This window comes from Pinus tabuliformis, chromosome 8 (assembly GCF_031772625.1).
Source record: "Pinus tabuliformis cultivar Carrire ecotype Pingquan chromosome 8, CPIR1, whole genome shotgun sequence".
Lineage (NCBI taxonomy): Eukaryota > Viridiplantae > Streptophyta > Pinopsida > Pinales > Pinaceae > Pinus > Pinus tabuliformis.
This window is the reverse complement of record NC_142294.1, coordinates 1938479429-1938495893: the sequence shown is the minus strand read 5'-3', so window position 1 is coordinate 1938495893 and position 16465 is coordinate 1938479429. Positions and strand designations below refer to the sequence as shown.

Sequence of the window (16465 nt, the reverse complement as noted above, 5' to 3'; positions counted from 1 at the left end):
AAGATAAGAGCTTGATTATCACTTGTTTGAATCTTGTGCATGAAGACAATGTCCTAACTATAATTAAGATATTGTGAATGCGGGTAGTAAAAGTTGAGTATCACTTTGATCTCATGCATAATGACATATGGGTTGAGTAACACTTGACTTGGATCTTTTGCATGAGACCAATAGGCCCACTATTGCTTGCTTGGATCTCATTATAATGTAGGCCAAACAGAGACAATTGCTTAAATCTCGTGCCTAAACACATAAAAGGGGAACTATTGATTGAATCACGTGCTTGAAGACACAATGCGATGAGTATCATTTGGATATTGTCACGGGGAAAACATAGTGATTCTCACATTTATTTCATGCATTGTGACACTTACTCATACTAGTCACATGCATGAACGCAATCCTTGTTTATTATTACTCACTTGGATTGTGTTATCACTTATACCTCATACACAAGGACAATGAAGGCCAATTATTGGTTGTATTATGCACAAGGACATAATATGTATCTTTTTTTAGTAATTTGGATATTGCGCTAGAGCACACAATCCGCTCATTATTGCTCAAATATTGTGCTAGAACACATAATTCATTAATTGTCACTTAGATTCCATGCCTTACCATACAACACATCAACTATTGCTTAAAGCTAGTGGCCAATGACATAATAGGGTGATTATCACTTGGATATTATAAAGCAGAACATAAGGGTGATAATCACTTGAATTTTGTGCATGAGGATAATTGCATCGAAAGGTGCTCTACATCCCAATATGAAGGAGATGGTGTCCCATGACACACACACACACACACACACATACACACATACACATCATGTTTTTTGGAGACAAAGCTCCAAACCCAGTTTCAACATGGAAAAGGAATTTTATTTCCTTATTGTAAATAATTTTAATTTCTTTATTTCTAAACAACTATGGATAAAGATAATCTTAACTAGATAAGTTTTCTAAGAAGTAAATATTCCTTTTAAGGCATGCGAAGTTGTAGGAGAAAAAATAATCTTGGTAGCAATTAGCAATTTTTTAGGATAAGAAAAAAGTTTAGAAATCTTAGAAACTATTCGGGGTTGTTTTAGGATTTAGAAAAGCTATGGATAGACAAGATTTTGTCAATAAGGCAAAAGCGAGTTTGCCTTGAAAAGCATGAGTGATTTGTGGATTGATTTATGGATATAGGAAAATTTATTTTGTTTGTATATGTTATTTAAAACATTGTAAGCCTAAGGGTAAAACTAATGGCCAAATGAATGTGAGATCAACCAAGAGAGGAATGGATACTTTTGTAATTGTTATCTAATTTTATGGACATGATTTTATTAATGAGGATTTTTTTCATTATGTTCACAAATTGTCTCTGTGTGTAATATGATCATAAACGATATTATGGTTAGTTGGGTTTTGACCATATGTTTATTAAATAATATGTTGTGTGAGTGAATTTTGTAGGAAAACTAAAATTTTCCTGCATCAAGATCCTTCAAGACTAGCTATACCTGTAACCTCGCAATAGTATTTATTAGTCCTTTTACTATACTAAAGGACATAAGGTCTTTGGAGGTGTAGATTCTCCAAAAGACATGTAGATATAGTCAAAATTTACGTTGCTTATCAGATCCACTAGTAAGGAATAATTGTGAAGGAGGGAATGCCATTTCTCACTAAGACTCCTGTGTCCAAGTTTACACCTTTATTGATGAGATCATTTGTAGTAGAATTGTTCATTATCAACACATGAAAGAAGCTAATAATAGAGAAAGCTAGTTTCAGATTCCTGATTCGATCAATAATGCTTCACAACTTGCAATCCTTAGGTAAAGATCTATGAACAAGGTGATATATAACCAACTGCAAATCTCACAACGCCAACAAATCTTTGATGTTTGCTTCTTTGGCCAGAAGGAGCCCTTGTAGTAATCTATATGTCTTTGCCACATTATTTGTGCAACTTCCTAACCCCCAACTGTACTCAATTGCTGATCTTCCATCAGGGTTGAGAATAACCCCTTCCACTTCCACAACCCCCATAAAACAATACTTACATTAACAAAAAAAAAGATTATTAACAAAAAAAATATTTCAATATCGAAAATAAATAGAATACTTTAATGTTTACCTTGATTTCACATTAACTTTATATAGAGAGATGAAACAATTGAAAGTAAACCATTTCTATAATTGCTTTCTACTTTTTAGCATGGGGGAGATGCACAATTCCTTCACTACTGAATATGGAGTTGACACATGGCATTTAAAGTAATATTGATATTACAACCCAGTACGAGGGAGATGTGTAATTTGTTTTGTCCTTAACATGGAATTGACATGTAGTATTTAAAAAATATGAAATATTAATAACAACAAAATATTTCAATGTAATCCATAAATAAATTATTTCGATGTTCAAAGTAAATAACATAATTTTATATATAACTTCTTATTTTTTTTAATTGTGATGAGAAATTTGTATTAAATCAAAATCTGTGCTTGGATCATGGCCTATACAACAGGCGAATACAATGAAAATCCTTCGAGGCCAACTATACCTATAACCTCGCGATGATCTTTATTCTCAATATCTATTAGTCGTTCTACTATCCTATAGGACATAAGGTCTTTAGAGGTGTAAATTCTCCAAAAGACCCGTAGGTACAAACAAATTTACACTGCATAACAAACCCATTTTTAAGGAATAATTGCAAGGGAAGGATTACCATTTCTCATTAGGATTCTTGCATCCGAGTTTACACCTTTATGGGTGACATCATTTGCAACAAAATTATTCATTCTCAACACAAGAAAGAAGTTGATAAGAGAGAAGGCTAGTTTCAGAGTCCTCATTCATTCAATAATGCTTCTCAACTTGCAATCCATGGACAAATATCCATGAACAAGGTGATGAATAACTAGTTACGAATCTCCCAACACCACCAAATCTTTGATGTTTACTTCTTTGGCCAGAAGGAGCCCTTGTGATCTGGATCTTGGGGGGAGGCCCCCAAGATCTAAAAAAAATGAAATTCCAAAGAAAAGAGAGAACACACATTAAAAAAAAAAAAACCACAAATAAACATTTTATTAAAATAGAGAATAACTGTAAAAGCTACATTGTGGTGTACAATTTGTCCTTTTACAAAATGTGACTTGTTACTTATAGCCTTTTTTGCTTACAATACCACAAGTAAATTCCATGGGTGGGTAAATACCATGGGTGGATGTCACTTACAATACCATGGGTAAATTCCATGAGTGGATAAATACCATGGGAGGATGAATACCAAGGGTGGATGCCACTTACAATATCATGGGAAAATACCATGGGTGGATGCCACTTACAATGCCATGGGTAAATTCCATGGGTGGATAAATACCATGGGTGGATGCCATTTTCCATTCAAATCATTCCCCCCTCCTTAAAGAGAAATGGACCCCATTGCGTGAAGTTCCCTTCTGAGAAACCTTTTTTGAATATGAAGAGTCACTGAAGAGAAGGGTTTTGTGTGGTTAACACATAACCATGATGAACAAAGATCCGAGGATAAAGATACCTTGTAATGCTTGTGACCAACTATGATACTAATAGTGTGCGGTCTAACAAATGAATGTCGATGAAGCGTGGGTTTGTGGATGACCCATAACCATGAAGAACGAAGATCTGAGGATAGAGATACCCTGTAATGCTTGTGACCAACGGTGATACTAACTGTGTGCGGCCAAGTAAATGGACTTCAATGACAAGGGTTTTGTGTGGTTGACACATAACCTTGATGTTGACTGTTGATGAAGTAGCAGGTGCCTACATAGCTTGGGGTGGGAGGGAACATCTTCAAAGAACCCAAGCCAGATGCTGCTATGATGAAACTGATGAATGTGAAGTAGGTGCCTACTAAAGCGGGGTGGGAGTGCACGTCTCCAAAGGGAACCTACTTCGAATGCTGCTCAAAATATAAAAACTCATGTATTCTGGGTGGAGTATAGAACCAGGCCACACTGGATATGTACATGAACATAAATGTGTTGCAGACTTGTAACAAAGTGGCCATGGGTGTTGTAGATTCTCCTATCTAATGAGATGTTGTAAAGTATTATTTCACATTATAGACCTCTTGCTACAACTTTGTTGATAACTTTTGCTATAGGTGATGAAATCAAATTCCGTCAAAGCCCCATTTGAGGTATTGAAGATATATTTCCACTGATATAAGGCACTTGGAATTTCATGACATGTGGAGCGAGAAAATGTTTCCAGAAACTCATGGTACGCATGGCCATGCAACGTTCCATACATGTGTAACTTCAAGTGCTCATATCTCTCAAACCAGGAAACAAAATCAAATTTCGTAAAAAACCCATTTAATGGAAAACACTTTCAAATGAGATATTTTGCACCTTCTAGAATGATCTATGGAGGTCGTAGCACTTGCATGAAGTTTGCTACAAAATTTTGAAACTAAAATATGCTTCAAACCCTCATTCCTATGGAGTCGTAACCTGAATCTGATACCACTAATCTGGATCTTGGGGGGAGGCCCACAAGATCTAAAAAAAAATGAAATGCCAAAGAAAAGAGGAGATCACATAATAATAAAAAAGACCACAAAGAAACTTTTTATTAAAATAGAGAATAAATGTAAAAGCTACATTGTGGTGGACAATCTGTCCTTTTACAAAATGCAACTTGTTACTTATAGTTTTTTTTTTTTATAATACCACATGTAAATTCCATGGGTGGGTAAATACCATGTGTGGATGCCACTTACAATACCATGGGTAAATTCCATGAGTGGATAAATACCATGGGAGGATGAATACCAAGGGTGGATGCCACTTACAATACCATGGGAAAATACCATGGGTGAATGAATACCATAGGTGGATGTCACTTACAATACCATGGGTAAATTCCATGAGTGGATAAATACCATGGGAGGATGAATACCAAGGGTGGATGCCACTTACAATACCATGGGAAAATACCATGGGTGAATGAATACCATAGGTGGATGTCACTTACAATACCTTGGGTAAATGAATACCATAGGTGGATGTCACTTACAATACCATGGGTAGATAAATACCATGTATGGATGAATACCATGGGTGGATTCCACTTACAATACCATGGGTAAATTCCATGGGTGGATTCCATTTTCCATTCATATCACATTCTAGTAATCCATAGGCTTATGCCACATTATTTGCACAATTACCTAACCGCCAATTGTACTCAATTTCAATTTTTCCAATAGGGTTGAGAATAAACCCTCCCGCTCCTTCCATCTTTGGAATACGCTTTGAAGCACCATCAAAACTCAACAAAAAAGGATGTATGAGATTTCCTCAATTTCATCATTTCATCTTAATCTAGCCTCAACTTCCACCATTCTACAAGCCTTGAGTGTGTTTTCTTGCTCGTTGGAAAGCCAAGAAGGAGGTTAAGAAGTCATTCCATTTCTTGGGAATCCAGATTTCCTGTATCATCAGGGATGACAAAATTCTTTGAATATTCAACACATAAAACTCGAGCTCTTAAGGATACAGAGTGAGGGTGATACCACTTCTCATTGAAATGGTTGTCATTTTGCACTATCCAAACCTTCCAACAAATAAATTTCACGAACGTCAACTAGACTTGCCTGAAAAAGCTCTTTCCTTTGAATTTGCGAAGGTAGCAACCCTCCCAAGAAAAGAAAAGGGAGGCGGGCTAGTTAGGGCATCAAATACTAGAGAAGAGAGGAGCAAGGGTGAACTCCCAGACTTCACGAACAAAGGAACAACTGAGAAATAGATGAGCAAGTGTTTCTTCATGTCTCAAGCATAAAGGACAACATGAGAGGCTAACTATTACTCTTTTCCAAAGATTCTCCGTTGTCAAGATTTTACCATGTGTTAATAACCAACAAAAGGAGTTGACTTTCGGTGGACGGTTGGGAGTCCAGACTCGTGACCAAACATGAGACTTTGGAGGAAGAATTGCTTGAAACATTAAAACAAAGAAGCCTTCTCGAACCATAAATTTTGAGTTCCAAAATACCCAATGATTAACAAAGGCCCGATTCCTAGGGACGCAGACAACCAACAATGACACCAATAGGCTAACTCAAGTCGAGAGATGGTGTGGAATGTCGCCTAGGTCCCAACAAATACACGAACCAAAGCTCCCACTTTGAAATATCTGATATTGTGGAATTTCTTTTAAAGATCAACCAATCTCTTAAGGGGATTAGCTCCTCATGACTTTCCAAAGCTGCTTATTAAGGATTCAATCCAATCATAGATTTATTGACATCTCATTCCCTAAATATATGGAAAGATTTATAGATGAATATAAGAGCTTCTATATGGATGAGCCTCCTTTTGGAGCCAAGGGAGCTTGAATCTAAGATCTCAATTTTGTTGAAAGTATTTGCACCATATAACTTCTTTCCACCAAGCAAAATGATTTGAAATGTATCTCCACACCAACTTGGCACCTAATGCAATATTTGTAAGGGATGGATCCTGGAAGCCCAAGCCACCATGAGACCTTGTAGATTTTACCACAACCCATTTGATGAGATGAAACTTTTTATGGCTTTGCTTACCACCCTTCCTTAAAATATTTCTCATAATTTTAGCTAGTTCTCAAAGATTCCCAGTTGGCGCTAAGAGAATTGTGAATTGGTAAAGTCGAAAGGATGTTAACTCTGCTTTAATTAGACTTGACTCCTAACTTAGTTTAACCAGGTCGCTCCCCACTACTGTAGCTTGGACTTGAATTTCACAATAATTCCTAACTAGAGTTGGGAAGAATGGGATTTTAAACAAATTAGAATCCCTAAATATTTGAAATCTTTCCAAGAGGCTATAGGATGAAACCCAAGAAGGAGACCCAATTGTTTCTGAAGAAGGGGGATAATATTCCAAGAATAGATATGTGATTTTCTATGATTAATAAGACCTGCAGAAGCTAGTAGATACTGATCTAGAACATGCTTGAGGCGCTTTACGATAATTAATGAGGCTCCTCCCAATAAGAGGGTATAATCCACAAGTTGGAGTGATTTATACTCTTGATTCCTGAGACATATCATATACTTAGAAGGTTTCTACTCCTTCGTTCATATTCAAGATGTTTGCATAATTAATTTGCCATCAAGATGTAGAGGAAAGGTGACAAGGGGCACCCTTGACAAAGCCCTCTTGAGGTTTTATAAAACCACGAGGAGCAAACATTCATTAAAGGGGAGATCCAAGGGGAGGAGATACAAACCTCCAACCATTTTATAAATTTCCCATTGAAGCCAAATTTAGATAGTACTTTTAATAAAAAGTCTCGATTGACATGGTCGAATTCATTTGCCATATCAAGTTTGATGAGCATACCTTTATCCTTCCTTACACTACTCAAATGTACCGCTTCTTAGTCCAGGACAATATTATCTATTATGCGCCTCTGGCCCACAAATCCCCCCTGATTCTCATAGATGAGCTTGGGAAGAAGGCTTAGTGCGCTATGCTAAAATTTTAGAAATTACCTTACATGAAACATTGCATAAATATACTGGTCTATACCTGGCGAAGGAGGGCGATCTTTGGTAATCAAGGCAATGAAGGATAATTTAATCCCTCCTCCCTTACAATTGTGCTTGAAGATGTAATCCATTATATGTATTTGATAAAACTTAATGACATCCCAATAAGCTTGATAAGAGTGGGCTAAAAACCCATTTGGACTTGGAGCTTTGTCTGGGATCAAAGAAAATACCCTTTTTTAGGATCTCCTCTTCTACAATGCTTCGAAGTAGGTCCAATTTGTTGTCTTTAGATACCAACTTTGGGATTTTATCTAACATATACTGGACAACCACTAAATTGGGTACATGTTGGGCAAAGTATAACGAATTAAAGTAATCAACAACTGCCCTTTGGATCGCTTTGAAGTCCTTGATCTACACTCCATCCATGCAAATATATTTAATGTTATTCCTCCAAAACCGTGCCTTATCCTTGTTACGAAAGAACTTGGTGTTGCAATCTCCAACTAGGATCCATAAGCTGCAAGACTTGAGGTACCATTCTTCCTCTTCTAATTTGAGCGCATATTGGATGGCCTTAACTTCCGCTTACTCGTATTGCAAAGGCTACTTTATGACAACTACCTGCTCTATTTTACCTTTGGCTTCTTCTAGATTTGATTTATGCATGTTTATTTTGCCCCCTCATCTTCATTATTTTCTTTTATCCATTGCTTAACGGCTAACTTCAAAATTTTGATTTCTTTTCCCAAATGGTAATTGGAGAACCAATTTCCCACCTGCTCCATGCTACCTTTACCAAATCCGAGAAGCCTTCCATTTGGATCCAAAGAAGAGAGAAGTGGGAGGGCAACAACCCATAGTCTGTTGTCCGCAATACTTCAAGAGAAACCTGATCCCACCTTCGACAAAGAGAGAAACCCAACAAAGGGCACTAGATTGAGCAGTAAAAGAGTATCATATATATAGAGAAAGATTTCTTTAAATAAAACATTTGAATATCCATGTAAATTAATATATTTTAGTATCAACTATATATATATATATATATATATATATATATATACATTCTAACCCCAAATCTATTAACCTATGAGAGGGTTTAGATCTCTCAAGGTGCCAATCCTTTTTATATAGATCTCCCTACATTAATATAGTATATTGATTATCATTTGGATTTTGTGCACAATGACAATAATTTTCAACTATTGCTTGAAGCTTATGCACAAAGACAATAAAGGTTAACTATTACTTAAATCTCATGTACATAGACGATAAAGGTTAACTACTACTTATATCTCATGCATGAGAACAATAAAGGTTAACTATTACTTAATATGATCCGAATGGAAATTAACTTTATTCGCTGAAACTTCATCAGGATGTTGGGAAGTACATTAGATCCTGCACCGCCTGCACCATTGCCAAACCAACCATCAAGAAGCAAGGCCTATATACTCCTCTACCTACTCCTAGTCGGCCTTGGGAATCTGTCTCCATGGATTACAAGTTAGACCTTCCTTCTACTAAGCACAACAATGATTGCATTTTCGTGGTCGTTGATAGATTCTCTAAGATGGCCATCATGGCGCTCTGCAAGAAGAGTATCACAATAGAGGCCACTGTTAAGCTCTTCTTTGAGCGAGTGTGGGTACACTTTGGGATCCCATAGTCCATTGTCTCAGATCGAGACAACAAATTCCTAAGTGTATTTTGGTCAAGTCTCTGGTCGATGCTAAATACAAAACTTACTAAGTCCACGACTATCCATCCCCAAACTGATGACCAAATAGAGGTTGTCAACAAGATGATCATACACATTATACACATGTACCACTCGAAGCATCCACACACATGGGATGAAAGCCTCCCCTATGTCTAACACAACTACAACAGAGCTCTCCACAGCTCAACGGGCCATAACCACTTTTACATAGGGTTGGGATTTCAACCATTATGTCCGATTGATGTGGCCATACCATTTGCAGCTACTCAGGCAGATTTGGCTCATGTCCAGTCCAAAGCCAATAGAGCTAACAACTTCATTGAGCGCATTCAATTCATCTGCCAATAGGTCCATGATATACTAGACAGAGCTAATACTAAGTATAAGCAACGCCATGATCAACATCGGGTGATGCACAAGTTCTAGGTTGGTGACAAAGTTTGGCTACATTTGCAGAAAGAGCGCTTTGCTGGACCCCAACGCAAGCTTCACTCGCTCCGATATGGGTCATACACCATCACTAAAGCTGTAGAGAACAATGCCTTTGAGCTTAACATTCCACCATTCCTTGCTCCGCACCCAGTGTTCAATGTAGACCGCCTTTGACCATACTTTCCACCATTACTAGACACATCCGACATTCCAGAACAACTCACACCAATAGAGCTAAGCCCAGATTGCATGGAACAAGCCACCACTGATTGGATCATGGACACACATATCAAGAACACTCGCTAGTAGAAGATCCAATTATATCAAGTTGTCAAAAATGGCCAACTCCTTCACCAAGGCAAATGGCTCACTAGGGACCAAGTTCAGCAGAAGTTTCCCCATCTCATGGAGGCACTCAACGCAATGGGGACCATTGCTTCCTAAGGGGGGAGGAATGATCCAGGTGGATATTGGTGGCCACCCACCTATTCCACTTGGACCCCCAACACTGTCTCTTTTAGTTTTTTGGTTTCCTTAATTGTAGCACAGTTTACTATTTTTGGCAGTTTTTCAGGTCCTGAACTTCCGGAGCCATTTTGAGGCCCTAAACGACGTTTCTAGGGAAAACGAAGAGACCAAATAAATGTCAAATTGGCATGCCAATTTGTTTTTGGCTTCCTCTTCGAGATCTTTGAAATGATGTATTATGATAGCCAAACGGAGATTGTATGCCAAAGTTACGACCCCGGGAAGTTGATGTACCAATTTACCCAAACAGGGTCCAAAGTTTTGGCGCTTCATCTCCTAGGGTTAGGTTTTTGGATGTCAGGGTTTTCCATTGTTTCTCAATAATAAATAGGCCTTTGAGCCTCATTGTAACACAATTTAGAGGCATGTAGTCGCCACATCTATTCTCAGAGATAAGCTACCATCGCCCGAGCTATCTTATTTCCATTCTATTTGTAAGCATAGTTCATTATTTGAAAAATTGAAATGCCAAAAGAAAAGAGGAGAACACACAATAACAAAACCACAAAGAAACTTTTTTTTATTAAAAATATAACAACTATATAGGCTACATTGTGGCGGACAATCTGTTCTTTTACAAAATGGACTTGTTACTTATAGCCTTTTTTTGTTACAATACCACAGGTAAATTCCATGGGTGGTTAAATACCATGGGTTGATGTCACTTATAATACCATGGGTGACTGAATACCATGGATTGATGTCACTTACAATACCATGGGTGAATGCCACATACAATACCATGGGTAAATTCCATGGGTGGATGCCACATACAATACCATGGGTGGATGAATACCATGAGTGGATGAATACCATGAATCAATGCCATTTTCCATTCAAATCATAATCCCATTCATGAAGACACAATGAACCCTTTATTAATCCTTTCAAATTTTATGAATGGAGACCAACATTACTTAGAATCTTAATTTGAAACATACAATAAGTAAACCAACTATTGTTTGGATTTGATAGCAAAACTAACTACCACTTGAATTTTTATACTTAAATTCCGACATATTAACTATTACTTTCATTTCATATTCAAAGACAAAAGAAAAATCATTTAAATCTTATTCATAAGAATACAACAAATCAACTATTCCTTAAATCTTATCCTTGAAAATTTCAACATACCAACTATTAATAGATTTCATGTTCAAAAACATCAATCTTGTCACTTAGCTATTAGAGAATAATTAAAAAGCCATCCCACAACTGCACTTTGAAAAAACCAAATTTGTCCTTCACCCTTAGGATCTTTGAATCCAGCATATCCATTATTGTTATATATTATGGTCAAAAACATTAAAAGGTTATTCGATGACAACACTTTGAAAGAACCAAATTTGTTACCTTCACCCTCACTCAAAACTTTGCGAAGAAGCTTCTAGTAATTTTGTCTTTAAAAACGCGCAAAATAAAACATGAAACGAGATATATGCGACGAATTGGGTATCTCTTCCTTTTGATGTCGCACGCGAGAAAATCCAAACCCGTCGGGTTCTTTGCTCGCACAGAAGGGAGGAGGCGAAGAAAAGTAGTCGCTCGTCCCGGAAGTATACACACAAAATATACACCTCCTTCCACTTTTATAAATTCGAAGTAGATGCATGACGCGGGCGGATATGTGGATGTATCCACACTGTTACCGTACTTCATAACAGCTTTGCTGGTCTGCATTGGCATTGCGAACCTCTTCAAGTTCACGGCCTCAAAGTACCTTTACCCTCTTGGATTCGAAGCAGAGGAACAAGGCCCAGCCGTGATAAAAAAACCTCTCCACATGGATTCCTCGACGAATGCCTGTGCCGTATGTCAGGAGCCCGGAACCAAGCGATGTTCTCGATGCAAGACAGCACGTTATTGGTATTTAATCTCAAAACCCTAAAATTTATTTAAAACCCTAGGCCCAATTTCAGTTCAATTACGGGTAGATGAGAATTTTTTGGTGAAACCTTGGGACCAATTTCAGTTCAATTGCAGGTAGATAAGATTTTTGTTTGTTTGTTTGTTTGTGAATTGATGTCAGTTCTTGCAAAATTTTTAACTTTTTCAAATTGGTCGGTAATGCCCATCGTTAAGCCTTTCAACTCTTCTTTCGATTTGCAAGCTTCATAAAAATTTCCCGCAAGTGGACTGACTAAAAGACCCCAGGTCCATGTGTACTTCAGTTGCAAGTAATTGGGAGTTGTTGTTTGAATTGATCACAGTTTGTGCAGTTGCCTACCTTTTCAGGATGATCATTCGTTCCTGTCGTTACTTCTGTAAACCATATTTCAATTTCCAAGTTGTACATAAAATTCTGACTAGTGGATCAATAAAAAAAATCCGAGGCCCATTTTTACTTCCAAGTACAAGTAAACGGTGGTTGTTATTTGAACTGATTGCAGTTTGCGCAATTATTTACCTGTTAGAATTGATCTGTGGTGGCTATCGTGACTTCTTTGAACCCATTTTCCAATTTTAAAGTCTCATAAAAATTTCTGGATAGTTTTAGTTCAATTGCAAGTATTTGTGAGTTTCTGTTTAAATTGATTGCAGTTTCCGCATTTGCTTATCTTTCAGAATGTCCAGTAATGCTTATCGATACGTTAAACCCATTCTTTGCAAGATCCACGGTTAAAATCCTTGAACATCTAAAAACCCTACCAATTTTCAGTTTAATTGCGTGTATTTGTGATTTTTTGTTTGAATCAATGAAGTTTAAGCAATTGTTTACCTCTCCAAATTGGCCGGTGGTGCTTATATCTTCTTCTTCAAACCCATCCTTGAATTTGCAAGATCTATGCTTAAAACTCTGGAATATTTAAAAACCCTAGTTCCATTTTCAGTTTATATGCTGGTGTTTGAAATCTTTTATTTGAATATATGTCAGTTTTTTTTACCTTTTCAAATTGTATGGTGATGCCCGCTGTTACTTCTTCAAACCCATTTTCAAATTTACAAGTTTAGATATTTTTTGTTGGTCTGATACTGATTATTAAAAAACTCTAGGTCCATTTGTAGTTCAATTGCAAGAAATTATGAGCTTTTGTTTGAATTGATTGTAATTTGTTAATTTTTACCTTTTTGATTTTTTCTTTTCCAATCAAAATCTTCTATTTATTTTTGGTAAGGTAAATACTTTGTAAAAAAGCTAACAAAACAAGAAATTGTTCAACTTGGTTTCCCACTAGGGAAACCAGAGCAGATACATAATTGTAGTTTGAAAACCATCCATATAAACAAGGTACTTATGTCCATCATTTTTGATAAAAAAAGGAACTTGTAAGTCAAGGCCTGGAAGGCCATAGTTTGATTGCAATGCTAGAAACGAAAACATGAAATTCAAAATAGTAAACTTAACAAAGAGTATCTTTTGGACTTATCAAAGTATGTAGCTTCGACTGCAATGAGTTCATTGTTGCACTCAGGTGAGCAACCAGAATCAGTGGGGATGCCTAGGTGAGCCAGCCATAATTAGTGGGTATGCTTAGTTGTGCACGAATGACTCTTTTGTCTAGGGATTGCAAGGTGAGTTGCATGTTGTCTAGCATCAATAAAATCTCCTCTTTGGCTTCATTCTTGTCCAATAAGACTCTACCCAACAAGAGTTTGAGATGTCAGTATATATCAACGATGTACATGTACTAGCTATACTTGCCATAGGTATGACTCGTGTTAGGTACCCAGTTGCGAATGTTAACCAAGATCTTTATGTCAGTGAGACAATGAGGCTCCCTTGCTATCTCATGTTCAACATGTTCTATTTCCTCCTATATTGCTTGAGGTGTGTGCTCCCTATAGTGGTGAGTAGAGCTGGTAATCCTCATTTGGGTGTATTAGCTCTCTTCAGACCTGTGGTATGCAATGCCTTGCTTAAACCAAACATGTTGATAAGGCATGATGAATAGAAAGGGAAAAGTTGGTGGCATATTAAAGCCAGACGAGAGCATGGGGACAAAAGGAGGGGGGAAGAGCTCGAAACAACTTGGCTTTGCAAATGGGAGAAGAGTAGGAGGGAGCGAAAAGATTGGGCAGCTCAAGAAAGGAAATAGCTGCAAGGATAAACGAGAAATAACTAAGCGTTTGACAAAAGCAACCGATGGAATTGAAGGGAGAATGAGAGTTTGATAGGGCCCTCAATCAACAAAGTAGAGGTGGAGAAAAAGTTGAAAACTCGTAGAGCCACAACGAAGAAGTTGGGAGTCGAGGGAGAAAAAAGCTATAGGAAACCAAACATAAATAATAAACTAAAAATATCACCTTTTGGAGAAGACAACAATTGAAGACTGGGCACTATGAATTGTCTTAATGTCACCATCTGTGTGCCATTGATGAAAAGAGGACTGTGCCTTGTGTGCAAGTTAAACCCACGAAATTAGATGATTGAAATTCTTCGCATGTAGTGATATAACATCATGAAGTGTACAGCCAGGATAGGGCTATCCGATGGCCATGAACCTTGGGAGCACAAGTCATAGATTTGCTCGAACTCTACTCAGGCTGGTGCATTAACACAAATTAGCGAACCACTTCTCCAACTCATGAATAATCGTGCTAAGAGTGAAGAATCATTAATACTCGCGTAGGGTGTATTGCCATTTCTCGTCCTATAAATGCATGGTGGGTCAATGGTAGTATGCTCCCCCATTTGTCTCCCATTGAACACCCCATTTGGGGACTTCTGAATTAAATTCTTTTGGGAAAAAAACCATAATTTTTTTTTTTTAACATGATCGTCTACTCTTGTATTATAAAAAACTGCTGAATGCAGGAGTTGTTACATAAGATGTAAAGAGGGAGAGAGAAGAAGTCCAAAATAGGCTCGCAGTCCTTGACTTTTGAGAGTTAAACTTAATGAAAGTACATTGAAATAGGTAACGACTGTATTGCCGAACAAAGAGGCCGGCCAGAAGACAAAATTTGCTTGACATATGACTGTTTACTAGAACTGGTTTACCGAGTCTTCCACCTGGGGCTCCTTTTTGCTGGCTTTGGTGGATGCTTCTGCTTGCATGCTTTGCGCGATGGACTTTATGTAAGTAATGGCCTCCTCCAGGTGTTGGCATCTTTCCTTGAGTTTCTCTATTTCTGCCTTCTGTTTCTCGAGTTTCTTCCTCTTGGACCTGCTGTCTGCATGAAAGTCATCTTCGAGCTCCTTGTGGTGTTTAACAAATCGGGCAATCATAAAGCAGTGTTCTTTGCAGAGGGTGCAGGTGTCATTTCCCAGAACGCGGTCCAGCGGGTTCTCCTTCTTATCTTGGTCCTTCTGGGCTTCTTTCTGCTTTCTGTTCTCAGATGGCTCTGCCATTTCTAAACAAGATGGAGTTAGATAACAGAGATAAGAAGAGTGATGCGGTTTATACCTGATAGCTGAAGAAGGAGCTATCTCTGCCCGGATGCTTTGCTGTCGGCCTCGCTTGCTGTTGGAAGACTGATCCCGGAGATGAAGCAACAAACTCTTGGTGAGGCAAGCGCTCAGTTGGCTTCTAGACAAGATGGAGTTAGATAACAGAGATAAGAAGAGAGAAGCGGAAGCTTTGCTGTCGGCCTCGCTTGCTGTTGTAAGGCTGATAGCTGAAGGAGGAGCTATCTCTGCCCGGATACTTTGCTGTCGGCCTCGCTTGCTGTTGGAAGACTGGTCCCGGAGATGAAGCAGCAAACTCTTGGTGAGACAAGCGCTCAGTTGGCTTCTACTGCTGAGGGCGATTCTATTCCTATCAATACCTACTTCGAGCCACAACTGATTCAGATTGCACAGAGGAATGCTGAGAAGGTCTGGGGAGGGAAGATGGATATAAAGAGGAGAGGGAGGCCTGTCATGATGAGAGATCTGGATATTTTTAATGGGGAAGTCTGAATGCATATCCTGGACCATATCCTTGCTGCAGTCGGTGAGGGGAAGGAGGGGACGTTTACCAGCATTCGAATGGATAGAGGCACGCGTGAAAAAGAGATGCTTTGCGCTGATGACTGAGATGTGGGATGAGGAAAGCATGGAGGAGAGTGCATGGTTGAGATCGAGGTGAGATTGGCTTCCAGATTGACTGAGGAAAGGACGAGTTCTGAGGGCGCTGGACCGATTGTCTGAATGACGGCTGAATCTGCTAAGGGATTGCCTTGTCATAAATCTTGTCATTCTCACGCACTTGTCCTTGCTGTCTGCTGACAGCCTTAGTTGCTAGGTGATCGGCATCTGCGTTGTTTTCTCTTAGAATGTGAAGGAAGGTTGGGTCTCCCAGATGTCTGAGGTTGTCGTG

The 16465-nt window shown here is 38.2% G+C and overlaps 1 protein-coding gene across 2 annotated transcripts in view; it reads left to right on the top strand.

The window, feature by feature from the left end:
* Positions 1 to 11649: 11649 nt before the first annotated feature.
* Positions 11650 to 16465, top strand: part of LOC149244247 (uncharacterized) — an 86123-nt gene continuing 81307 nt past the window's right edge. For both annotated transcript variants that reach the window (XM_089374773.1, XM_089374772.1), the window contains exon 1: positions 11650 to 12089. In XM_089374773.1, the coding sequence (XP_089230899.1) occupies positions 11830 to 12089 (260 nt within the window). In that variant the 5' untranslated portion in view covers positions 11650 to 11829. The remainder of the gene's footprint in view (positions 12090 to 16465) is intronic.